Here is a 13,526-nt window from a genome sequence, read left to right on the forward strand (position 1 = left end):
TTATATATTTTGGGTAGCAGCCCCTTATCAGAGGCATCATTTGCAAACGTGGACAGGTATCGCAATACCCACTCCACCAGAAGGCTCCCAAAAGTTAACTGCTTGGCTGACGGAACTGGAAAATTAACCCAGGTCTTCGGACTCTGCTCAAACTCAGACCCCTTTAGAGGATGGTACTAGATACCTCTACGCTCCTAAACGAGCAGCGAATCACAGCTCACATCCCGTTTCTGTTCCTTGTCATCAGCAGATTAGAGAGAAACCTAACGGTCACTTCCGTGCTTGTTCATCTCTTTCCTCCTACAAAGCCAGCGTTTGCACAATCTCAGTAACCACCTGAAACAGTCACTGAAAATACGAATTCCAAACTAATATAAACCTCCTCGAAAAGTGACCTGAAAACTCTCTTTAACACACTTTGCACTCTAACAGCGACCTGCGTACTGGTCACTGAGCGGCTCACACTGTTCACCTGTGAACGTGTTCTGCGGCCGGCTCGTTCATACTTCGGGCACGCAGAGCAAGTAAGGGTGTGGACAGCTTGCGTACTCCACATAGAAAACACTGACTTCCCTTGCCTGTCACCGCATTTTTAGATTAAATTAATAGGAGACAGACTTTTTCTTCAGAGAAAATGTTTCATCCTTACAGGAACAGGTAAGTAAATAAAATATAAAGCTAGTCCAAAACACTCAAGTCAATAAAGAACATTTCCCTATTTCTAATAAAGCAGACAATCTCAGGAAACTTTCTACACAGCACAGACAAATGGTTGTTTGTTGTGGAAACAGTCTGCATCTTGTATCTGATTGGCCACTAAAGGTACCCAAGTTAGAGCAGAACACTGTTTCTAATGCACTGAGCTTCCCACGGGCAGATCACCTGGCCCCAACCCAGATTCGTTTTTCCCTTCAACCGTTTCTCTATGCAACAGCCCTTTTTCTAGCATCTAACACCCCAGGTACTGCACTAGGTGAGCTGGAAAGTGAATGAGCGCTTACACTTTGTAATTTCAAAGTCCTCCCAAGGCAATGTCTAGATAAAAAGAAGACAAAACACGTACCTTTCCCCAACAGTATTCCCGCCACGAAGGCTTTCTCATGAGACAAAGCTTTATCCTCCTTCCAGTCGCCTTTTGCCCGGAAGAAGCTGAAGTGAAAGCCTGGCCACCAGTTCTTCCTGGAAGTCCACTGCTCGAGAACCCAGGCAAGATGATTTCTGGAAAAGGAAACGTCAAGCACAAGGTCAAGGATGGAGACGGAGCTCCACGGCCAGGACATGCACTCGAGTGTGTAGAGCGACGACAAGGAAGATGTTTTCCAGCTCACGTCTGAGCCTGGCCTTTGCAGAGCACCGGCGGGAGCTGAGCTCCATCAGCTCTGTCTCCAGGTCCCATTTCCGCCTAACTGAGCAGCCAGGTCAGTAGGGCACGTGGGCAACAGCATGGCCCGTGAAGTCGAAGTCCTGGTGCATCTCAGACAGCCCATGTTCCATCCCTCTGGCCCTGGCCACGTGTTCACCTCTCTGAGCTTTTCAGTCCCCTCGAGGGCATTACCGGCACCACGTCTTAGCTGTCACTGGGGTTACACTGGCCCGGCGTCGCAGCAGTCTCAGACAGAGCCCTTGGCATGCTGTCTGGCACACGGTAAATGTTCCGTAAATATTAGCTTTTATTACTCATTAAAAGTTACTTTAAAACCTTATTTTAAACTACATGCTACAAAAAGTTACTATCCACAGAGGCCGTTACTACCCAAATACACGAACACACAGGGTTGACAGTCACACAGGACAATGCTGAGTGCTCGTCAATCATTTAACTGAGCAAATACATATTTAGGACCTATTTGCGTCCTGTGGCAGAACTTCCACAGGTTCAAAAAAGGAAGAGCACATTTCTCTGCCCTCAAGCACTGTACGGTTAGCAGGGTTTACACAGTGCTGTAGACTCGCAGAGTGGTTTACAGTGAGTGCGTCAACATATCACACCAGAAACATTTTATCATCAGCTCTGTTCTAACTCCAAGGCCGGTCAGATCTGAAGCCTGAAACCTATTCCCACTGATCACAAACTTCCTAACCAACTAAAAATGGATACAATAAATAAGTAAAGCAATTTTTTGATATTCTTTCTTCTCACAAAATAAAAACGACACGGGCTGCTCCTTTTCCTAAACATGTGGCACTGATGGCATTATGGTCAAAGGTGTCACTTTAGACACCCAGCTCACAATGCACTTAATAGACAAATATTTGCTGGGTAAGAACCTAGGGTGATCTTGTGAGGCCCTAAAACCCCACTGAAAATTAGTGTGTGAAAGCAGCTGCGAGGAAAGCTGCTTCCCCTGTGACCTGAGATGCTGAGGGCACGCAATCACAAAGAGCTTCCAGGGGCCTCGCAGGGTGGGAGTAACCCATCTACCCTTCCTTCCAATCTGAAGACCTGCCCATCCCCTAACGGTGCGGTGGGACCGACTTTGCTAGCATAGAAAAATCTTGATAGAATTTTTGTAGGTCATACTTGTGACTTGGGATGTCCTTGCTTCTGATGGACTCAGAAACAAGCAGCAGAACACATAGTTCAAGAAACCCAAAAACACAGGCAAAGAATTTTATTTAAAATTTGACAGATATCAGCTATGATATTGGGAAACGTTGCTTATGCTGATCCAGTAATAAATACTATGTGTCTCTTACTCACCCAATTAAGGTCCGTCTGAGATATTTTGCCAAGTATTGCCAAGCAGTTATATTCTTAGTGCATCCGGCAAAATCCAGGACACCGAACAGCACCTCCAAGCCCAGCTTACGGTGCTCTTCTTGCTCTGCAATGCACGGTAATTAGGGGTAACGCAAGGCACCGAAGGGCACAGCGCTGAAACAACACACTCAGCTGGTGACATGCTGCTGAAGCATAAGCCCCCCAGGTTGGTTAACAGATTAACCAATTCACTGCACTCATGCTCTCCTGTGGCGAATCTGAAAAGTTCAGTAATTCAGTCCAAACTCAAGTGGGAGTGCTGAGTCTGATCTCTCTGTGGGTTGTACTGCTGAACACGTGAGTTAGGAGTGTCGACGCACGCCCATCCCCGCAGTCAAAAATCCCTAACTTTTTTAAAAAAGATTTTTATTTATTCATTTTTAGAGCAAGGGAAAGAGAAGGAAGAAGAGAGAGAGACAGAGAGAGAAACATTGATGTGTGAGAGATACATCAATTGGTTGCCTCTCATGCCCCCCCAACTTGGGACCTGGCCCACAACCCAGGCATGTACCCTGACTGGGAATCGAACTGGTGACCTTTCAGTTTGCAAGCCAGCACTCAATCCACTGAGCCACACCAGCCAGGGCCCATGTCTAACTTTTGGGTCCCAAAAGACTTAACTACTAATGGCCTACTGATGACCAGAAGCCATACCGGTAACACGTATTTTGTCTGTTCTATGTATTATATACTGTTTTCTTACAATACAGCAAGCTAGAGAAAACAAAACATTATTAAACATAAGGAAGAGAAAACACTTTCACAGTATTTACTGAAAAAATTCTGCGTATCAGTGGACCTACACGGTTCGACTCATGCTGTCCAAGGACCAACTGTACACACTGAGAATATCACTTAAAGAACCTGCCCTATACGGGCATTTCACACGTGTTTTCTCCCTTAGCAGAGGCACTGACATGGCTTCCGCACCGACTGGACTTGGGCTGCTTTCTTCCTGTGAAGATACGTTCTTGTCTACATGGAGCTGCGATGCACTGGTGATTAAAACAAGGTGAATTATATAAACCAAAGCCCTTTCTCTGTTGCTGACTATTGCCTAACGTTCTATAGCAGGAGTCAGCGAACTTTTGTTGTAACGGGCCAGACGGTAAATATTTAAGCTCTGAGCCACGTGGCCTCTGTCACAGCTAAGTGGCTCTGCTGCTCTGTGCAAAAGCAGCCACAGCCCACACGTCAGTGAATGGGCGTGGCTGTGCTCCAGGAGAACCCGATTCATAAAACAGGTAAGCAGGGATTTAGCCCCCCAACCCCCGCCATAGTTTGCTGACACCCCCCTCCACCCCCACCCCAGTCCACAGCTTGGGTACAGCGGAGATTTAAAACACACGTGACTTACCTGATTTTCTCAGTAATCTATGGAATTCTAACATCAGTTTATGAGATGGCACAATCTGATACAAAATCTGAAAGAAAGAATAATTTTGTAATATTTACACATTCAAAAGGCACTTCTCAAATTTTAGCTTACTTTCCAATAAAGTTCTTACTGTCGAATAGACCATCAGTGAATGACTCACAGATTTAAAATATGCTTTGCTTTTATCCAGTTTCAATTCAGGTATAGAAAGTGTTCTATATAAAACTATTTTTTAAAAAATCCCTGATAATAACAAGATAATCAGAGGGGTGGGGGGAATATATGGAAATTTTTTTTTATCTCCAAAAAATATATTAGGAGGAAATAAAATTTTCTGGTTACTACACTTACAAATTTAATTTCTTTTCAGAAGCCAAGACGGAGGAAAAAGTGAAGGGAAGAAGTCAGCATCACACCGAACAGCCATTTGACACTTTGTACTCACAGAGACGGGGAAGGGAGGCTGTGCTCAGGGACACGGTACGGTAGGAACTTTTAAGGAAATACTTTTACAGCCTTTTTACACAATAGAGAGAAATGAAAGGTTTTTCTTCTCGGAAATAGAAAGGACTATTTTTGTAAATATGCTAAAAACAGAATTTAAAGTAAAATTGTATTTCTCATCCTAACACATTCAATATTAAAAATGAATTCATTCTGTCTGCTTGCTGAGGTTCTTTGACTTTACACTGAAATAATTTCCTATAAAATAAAAAGTAATTTTTTAACTTTTTCTTCTAAACAGTTTTTTAAAAGGAGATCAATCAAGATCAATATACCAATATCTGAGAATCTTATTAAAACTTGGTTCTTACAAAATCATACTAAGTCTTATATATGGAATTCTGTACATGGTTGAATTCACTTAGATTTTTCAAAATCTTTTTGTTAAAATATAGCATGTAATAGACATGTATACAAATTATGAGTGTCATTCAATAAATATTTACAGTTATACACACTTACATAATCAGCAACCAGATCAGAAAACAGAACATTATCAGAACTGCAGAAATTTTTTGTCAGTTTTAGAAAATTCTTAGCCATTAGCTCCTCAAATAGGCTTTTGTTTGCTTGTTTGACTATTTGCTTTTGCCCTGTTCTTTCGCCCCTCCCCCCATGGTTCCAACTATGCCAGACCTTTGCGCTGAGTCCTTTGTACAGTATTTTTGCACTTTTTGTCCTTTTGGCTTTCCATATGTTAACCTGCTATTTCCCATATAGCTCATTAACCCTTTCCCCTGTTCTGTGCCACAGCTAGTAAACTCATCACTGAGTTCTTAATTTCAAACACTGCAGTTTCCAAAAGGAAAAACTGAATTTCTCTAAGCCCACCTTATCTTGAAGGCAAGGAAGTGTCCGACATAGTTATTTTCTGTTAGATACACATTGTCAGTTGACTTTCAACAAAGTTACCAACGCAACTCAATGGGAAAAGGTAGTCTTTCCCACAGATGGTGCTGGAACGGTGCTGGAACAATCATATGAAAAACAATGGACCTTGATCCTGACCTCACACTACACACAAAAAATCCACTGAGAAGTCATATGTCTAAGCACAAAACTGTAACACTTCTAGAAACAAACATAGACTCTTCATGAGCTTGGGGTAGGCAAAGATTTCTTAGACCAAAAGTACTAGTAATTAAAAAGTAATTAGAGAAGAAAGATGTATAAACTATACTTTGTCAAAATTATAAATAATGCTTTAAATAATAAGACACAGGAACATCTAATAGGCAAATTAAAAAGATGCTCAACAGCCCTGGCTGGTATAGCTCAGTGGATTGAGTGCGGGTCTGCAAACCAAAGGGTTGCCGGTTTGATTCCCAGTCTAGGGCATATGCCTGGGTTGCAGGCCAGGTCCCCAGTGGGGGAGCATGTGAAAGGCAACCACACATTGATGTTTCTCTCCCTCACTCTCTCCCTCCCTTCCCCTGTCTCTAAAAAATAAATAAAATCTTTAAAAAAAAAAAAAAAAAGATGCTCAACAGCTATTCGGGAACTACTCATTAGGGAAATGCAAATTAAAACCACAATGCGACACCACCACAAAATAGAATGGCTGTAATTCGAAAGAGTGACAATTCGAAGTGTTGACAAAGATGTGGAGAAACTGGTCTTTCATCTATTGACAATGAGAATGTCAGAGAATGTCAGTGGTACAGTCACTTGTTGGGCAGTTTCTTAAGAAGTCACATACACACTTTCTGGCAAGTCCACTCTTAGGTAGATACCGAAAAAAAGCGAAAACATATGTGCATGCAAACAGGTGTACACGAATGTTCATAGCAGCATTCCTAATAGCCACAAAGTGGAAAAAAACCCAAATTCCAACAAAAAAAGAATGTAAATGGAATTCTACTCAGCAATAATAAGGAACAATTACTGAGACACTAGTGTAGATAAATCTCAAAAGCCTTACGCTGAGAAAGGAAAGCCAGGCAAGAAAAGAGTGCGTGCAGTCAGATTTCATTTCTACGGACCTCTAGAAGAGATGGATTTAATCTACGGTGACAGAAAGCAGATCAGGGATGCCTGGGGCCTGGGGTTGGGGGGGGGAGCTGGCTATAAAGCAACTAAGGGTCTTTCTAGACTGATGGAAATGCTCCATATTGTGGTTATCATGGTGGTTACATGGGTATATATATTTGTTAAAATGCCTCTAAGTGTACACTTAAAATACGTGTTTTATTGTTCATAAATTTCAATAGAGGTGATTTTTAAACAAACAGCAATGCAGAACTTTCCAGGCTGGGTGGCACAGGGTTTCTGAAATGCCAACCCTCCCCCCAGGCTCAGGGGGATGGGGCGGCAGCCCGGAGCCTACAGCCAGACCCTGCCTTGTTCCCTGGGGGCTGCAGTACGAAAGCTGGCAAGCGATGAGCTAACAACAATGCTTTCAAGCAGACTGCCAACCCCGTTCAAACACTGACTAGAAATTCCACACCTTGAGCACACTTATCAGCTTCTCCCGGGGAGCCTTCTCTCGCTTTAGAAAGTTGTACAAGTAGATGTGCGCATTGGGGTTGGATGGGAACTTCTCGTCATAGGCATAATTAGTGAGGACCTCGCGGGCTCCGGCTCGATCCCCGTAGAATTCTAGCATCTAGGGAAAAAGACACATTATCTCAGCGACACCTGTAAGACAGCTGCGTGAAAGGGAACGCCCCACTCACTGAGGGGTACGAGAGAGTCACAAAACTGGAAAGCAGCCTTTGCGGCTTGAGAACAGGAGGCAGGCCAGCTCCGCTCCCACTGGCACCCTTCACGTCACAACCTCTAGGGAGCGCAGACGTCACTTAGGACAAAGGTCCGAGTGGGCTCCCACTTTGTTACTGGAAGTGCAGTTACTCCACCTGGCGCTGCCCTGTGAGAAGTGCAGTACTCAACGGGGAGCCCACGGCACCCGAGAACCTCAGTGCCCTGCGTGACTTCACCCACAGAAGCGGTGCGGAGGGAATATGATTCCTCCCATCTCATCCCCACCCCTCCCCAGGGGCTGCCAGACCCACCAGCACTTGGTTGCACGGATCATCTTCTGACAACCCAATTATCACTTCAGCACCCATGAACCATTCAAAAGGCAAATTGTTTAGATGCTCTATTCCCAGTGCCTGGCACCAGGGCCCCCTGTCACTTCACAGTGACTGAGCAAACAGGACGTCCTCATGACCATCCCAAAAGCCGTTGTTCTTCATCCGATACACTGCCACCTAATTTCGGGTTTCTGTCTCCTTCCCACGACATCCCATCAAATCATAAACGATCCTTCTGCTTTTCCTTCAAGCTCAGTAAGAATAACATAGGGTTGACATTTATTTTATAGACTGCTATTTATTTTATAAACATTTGGCTATGACGCATTATCTAGTGATAAAAATAAACACAAAGTTACATTTACAGTATACTACTATGAACAAAAGTTATTCAGACCAAAAAAGACACATCTTATTTTTTAAACCATTTTTAAACATTAGTTTCCTTCTGATCCACAGAGATTAGGCTTAAATGAAACTAATAAAATTTCATGAAAAGTGCACTTACCTCCACATAACTCTTCACAAAAGGGTCCCAAACTCCAGGAACCTGAATCAGAGAAGAGAAGTTCATGGAGGTCTTCCAGCTGTGGTCCAGCATGCTCTGGGATGCGGCGTTGTAGGCATAATCATCCTCACCTGCTCAAAGATGAAGGTTTTTGAGCATCATTCAGTACCGAAGACTTCTGTAGAATTAGCAAACAGTACCCACCCACGAGAAGAGCTCAGGCCCTGAGGGCTCTGCTGGTACGTTGTAACACATAAAGAGTAACACTAGTTCTTCAAAGGCTCTTCCCCCTAAGGAAGGTAATGGTGACCGCTGCACAGCTCTCGTGCGTGTACTACAAAGCACTGAACGTTCGCTTTCAGCGGGTGCACTGGATTCGGAATTACATCTCAGTTTTCAATTAAGCTGTCTTTTAAAAAAAATGAGATCACCACACCTTACAAATTGGGTGATATAAAAAATGGGGCAGTAACGTATACAAGGAGATTACAGACAAAAGAAAACCCTGATCAGACTACCAGTGGAAGATGATTCGGAAACCACTGTGGAAAGGGTTCGGCCTACTACACACTAAAGCTGAAAAGGCACATACTCCGCGGCAACGACTCTACTTCTGGAAACGCACACCTATGTGGACCAGTACATGTGCCCAAGAATTTGAGGTGTTATCTATAAGAGCCAAAGACTGCTAATAACCTAAATGGCCATCAACATGTAGAAGGAATAAACTGTATGACTATCATACAATGGAATGTTTTAAAAACTAATGTTAAACAAGATACGCAAACAGGACACTCAGAGGCAGGCACCCTCACTGCGCTGCCTCCAGACACACACCGGGCCAGGCAGTATCGTGAAAAGCAAGGGCGGGACGGCAGGAAAAGCCAGGACAGTGGCTTGCTTGGGACAGCACGGAGGGCAGTGTGGTCCGGAAGGCACCAGGGGGAGCCTTCTGCAAAGCGTGCTCCGGAATCTGGGTGGTGACTACCTGGACGTGTTTCATAATTGTTCGTTCTGTCACACGTCTGTTTTGTACACTGTTTCTGTACACGGCCAGTGCTCAAATGACACCTTGCATTCATCGCCATTTCATTACAGTGTGGATGACATGCCAGAGGGACTTAACTCCTGTTTCTGTCAATCAGCCCAGGGTAAGACTGGGTTTCTCACCTGTCATTTCACCAGAAGTCGCAGAACCTATCAACAACGTTAAGTAAGGACTTTCTACATGTTACATTTCACAATCTTATAGGTTTAAAAAGAAAGTTAGTCTTTCAAAAGCAATAGCTACCAGAAGACCAAAGTACTTTTGGCGACCGCTGCTACTTTTTAGCCAAAAAGTAACCCTCGCCAAAAAAAGAGAGATCTCCCTAGTGGATCGCTGAATAAATATCAACACAGACTTGGAAATGAGGTGATAAGGGGAAAGTAGGTAAGAAATGATAGACGAAAAAATTTTAAAGAAAAAAGGCAGATCCCTGAGAAAGAATACGCTGGGTGTGAACTTGCTCTGAAAGGGGGTCGCCAGTCACCAAGCGCATCAAATCCAACCAGGGCGGGCGGGCGGGCCACAGGGGCAGCGGGAGATTATTCTAAGCCAACTCGAAGCATACACTCGTGGGTTTTGTTCTTATGAGCTTGGTTCCACAAAATCGGTCCTAACTTTTTTCTATTAAGCAGACATTTGAGGTTGGAAATCCCCTCAAGAGCTCCACGTGTCACCCCATCTTCACCTCCTGCTGCCACAGGACAAAGTGTCAGCCTCAGGAAGGTACTGAATCACCTGTCCACGGAGGGGACCTGATACAGGCCAGGTTCCAGCTGCTTTCATCACCAAATATTTGCTTAAGTTCTACCTGACCATGTGTGAGAAGTAAATATTGACTTTAAAACTTACCTAATCAACATCAGCAAGCCTTCAAACAAATGTTACAGAAGGCATTATGGCAAGTTAACTAAAGAAAGAGAGGACAGATATGTGACCTCCAAAGACAGAGTGGGGTAGACAAGGAGATACATGTGACAAAACTGAGAACAATTAAGCAGCAAGAGATGAAGAACCAAATGGCACAGGCTGGACGTGTGGCTGACCTATTAGGTTTAAGGGATGAGAAAACGGGGTCCAGTGAGTGCAGACGGGCAGAGGGCATTCTGGGTGAGGGGAATGCACAACGACCTTACCGGGTATCGGGATGAAGGTGGCAGTTCAGAAGCATCTGGGAGAGGTCAAAACTAGGAAGAGGGAAGGGAATTTGGAGATTAGTAAAAGCACGTGACCAGAGACCGAGGAAATACTGCTCGTCTCACAAGCCTCGCGAGGAAACGCTGCTCAGCACACGGGAAGTGGTGAGTAGCAGGACCGAGATCTGGGTGCAGAATGAGAACACAACAAGTAAGGGGTTGGTCCCAGAGAAGCGACAGAGGAAAACTGAACGAGAGAGAGAGATTGCAGAGGACCCACGGCTCTAAAGAAGACAAACATGGGCTGGCACAGGATACCACCCCACGGAAACGCTCAGAGCAAGGGGACTCCATGTGCGGGCACGGGGTCAGTTTTTGGCACGGCCAGTCAACCAAGAAGCCTGTCTGTTATGACCTCTGTACAGAGATGCAACAACTTCTTCTTGCTCTGTACTTTATACGTATTATTCTGAGAAACAACATAATAAAACACACTAAACCCCACTCTAAACCCACAAGAAACACTGACTATATGCAATAATGCCTGCTGAAGAAAATGATCATCTTTCTTGGAATCATGTTTAAAAAAAGCGACAAATCTAAAATGGTCATCAACTTAATTTATGAATTGTGTAATTTTTGTCTGAAAAGTTCTTTGATCTATCAGAAACGTAAAGGACGATTGAGAACTTTACATCCTTGGGAACGTCTGTTCTCGGGAATTTCTGGGAAAAGCCCAGCTGGGCAGTTGGGGGACTAGATTCCCCCTTAAGGTCCCCGTGATTCAGCCTCATCACCACAGGCAAAGCCCGCTCAGACCCACTCACCAAGCTGGGACAGCTCCACCTTCTTCTCGGCCCAGGTGTAATACCGCAGGAGCCCTTTGTAGGCCTGAGTCAGGTTGATCAGCACCTCCTGGGAAGCGGACTTGTCGCCGTACCGCCACGTCTCTGCCTGGCTGAGGTTCCTGCTGGCGTCCTCAAGCAGCCCGTGATGCACGAGGTACAGCGAGTGCTGTAAGGAGATCTGCAACCATAATAAGGAAACACCCCTGACCTTCAGATCCTTACAGAGCCATTTGTCAGAAAGCTCGGTCCACACGCGGTAGCACACAAATGATCTTACAACACTGTCCCTCTCATCAAAAATTTCAGTCTAGCCAAGAGGAAACACACGTGAAACGACGCGATGTGAATGAGGGCAGAATATGTAAGCTTACAAAGAGAAGGCAGTGAGATGTGGTGCAAAGAACCTGGGCTTTGCAGACAGTGTCCTGGCTCAGGCGCTACGCAAAAGCCACGCAAACGGAGAGCATACTGGTGGCCGCTGAGGGAGAGGGAGTGTGGAGGGCAGGGGTCAAAGGGCGCAGAGTTCCATTATCGGATGAGTAAGCACCAGGGACCTACACGCAGTGTGTCAGCTACAGTGACAATGCTGAACTGTACACTTGAGAGCCGCTGTGAGAACAGAGCTTCACTGTTCTCATCGTGCCACCACCAGCAACAGAACAGCGATTACGTGAGGTGATGGAGGCGCTAACTCACCTCACTGGGGTGACCCTCACAGTGTCGAGTGCGGCAAACCATCACGTCGCAGCCAGTAAACTCACACAACGTTACAGGTCAATTACATCGCAATAAAGTGGGGAACAACATTTTCAGGTATTCAAACTCCAAATTTGTTTAGCTCTATGCTTTTCCAAAAGCGCCAACTCCCGGAGGGCTCAGAGGACTTAGGCAAAGCGTGAGAATGTGGCCTGTCACCATAACACTCACGGGTGCCATCTCCGAAGGACGGGTTCTGACAGCCAGAGATCTACGAGCAGAAGGCATTTCACTCAGAGAATAAGGTAGGAGCAGAAATGGAGGCATAAGCAGTCCTCACAACACTGCTTTCTTTTAGGTTCTCTTATTTATCCAGGTGTCTTACCTTTCTGTCCCTACCTTTCGCCTGCTACCTCTGACCATGGGGACAAGCGACTCTGGCACCCGAGCTGCAGAGGCGCAGCACGAAGCCCACATCCTCACCTTTAAGTAATTCATCACGCCGATATTTTTCATCCTGTCAGCAAAGGCGCTGAAAGTCTCCACGCTGCTTTTGGGATGGTAATAGAGAATTTCACTTCCAAGTTTCCAAATAATCTGTCAAAACAGGAATTACTAACAAAAATGTAAAATCTTTGCTTTAACCAATGTCTAAGAAAAGCACTTCTTCCTGATTACAACACCAGAAAGCAACCTGTAATTTCTTTTCCTTGATACCATCTGTATCAACATTGTACTGCACCACACCCGGTGAAACGAACATTGCATCATATGCGATACAGTCTTTCCCAGCAAGTGAGTCCAAATTCCAGGTAACTGTAACAGTGCCATTTTTAACTTAGTAGTCTAAAAAGGTAGGTAGTTAAGATACACACCGAAGATAAAAATTTTAATTAGGATAAAAATCAAAAAACTTGGGTTCTATTAATATGGCTTCTTCATCGCTCTTGGTCTTGTCTTTGTTATCTACAAAGGGAGGGCACAGACTAGGGACTGCCTGAGACCTCAACAAGCTTCATCACTACTGACTGCATGTAATCTAGACGGAGAACTCCAACCTAAGAATTTTTACCAGCCACGGACAAACGTCAATGAAGTATATTTTCTCCCCAGAGCACCGAAACTTTGGTGACAGAGCTTGGAGCTCTTCTTTTTCATGAGATGAGAGAGAGACGTCAGGGCCACGGATACACAATTGGGAATCTCCCGCACAGAGACCAAAGTGAGGCTATGAACGCTAATGAGATTGCCCAGAGTGAGCTGGTGTGAGGAAGATGAAGGCCTGAGTTCTGGGCCAAGAGGAGGAGCAGTGAGAAAAGGAGACAGAGGAACGGCCAGCGAGTCAGGAGAGAAAACGGAGGCAGCCTCGTGTCCTGGAAGCCAGGTGACAGTTTATCACACAGGAGGCAATGACCTACCGCCAACAGATCAAGTCAGATGAGCACAGAGACTGCCACTGGATTTAGCCACATGGAGCACTGCTGACCTTGACAAAGCGTTTGGAGAAATGGTGACGGTGGAGGTCAGGGAAGCCTAACTGGAGACTGTTTGGAGAGAATAGGCGTCTCACACACACTCTCCTGAGGAGTTTGCTGAAAGGGAGAGTGGAAAAATA

General features: G+C 45.0%; 1 protein-coding gene across 7 annotated transcripts in view; it reads right to left on the reverse strand.

Annotated features, from left to right (window-relative positions):
- TAF1A (TATA-box binding protein associated factor, RNA polymerase I subunit A) overlaps window positions 1–13,526 on the reverse strand; it is a 51,689-nt gene that overhangs the window by 1,001 nt on the left and 37,162 nt on the right. For all 7 annotated transcript variants that reach the window (XM_053912845.2, XM_053912846.2, XM_045184573.3 and 4 more), the window contains 7 exons: window positions 12,395–12,508; window positions 11,195–11,393; window positions 8,187–8,317; window positions 7,090–7,248; window positions 4,119–4,185; window positions 2,702–2,825; window positions 1,064–1,218 (listed from right to left, as the gene is read on the reverse strand). In XM_053912845.2, coding sequence (XP_053768820.1) covers window positions 1,064–1,218; window positions 2,702–2,825; window positions 4,119–4,185; window positions 7,090–7,248; window positions 8,187–8,317; window positions 11,195–11,393; window positions 12,395–12,508 — 949 coding nt within the window. The remainder of the gene's footprint in view (window positions 1–1,063; window positions 1,219–2,701; window positions 2,826–4,118; window positions 4,186–7,089; window positions 7,249–8,186; window positions 8,318–11,194; window positions 11,394–12,394; window positions 12,509–13,526) is intronic.

Source organism: Desmodus rotundus, chromosome 10, assembly GCF_022682495.2.
Source record: "Desmodus rotundus isolate HL8 chromosome 10, HLdesRot8A.1, whole genome shotgun sequence".
NCBI lineage: Eukaryota > Metazoa > Chordata > Mammalia > Chiroptera > Phyllostomidae > Desmodus > Desmodus rotundus.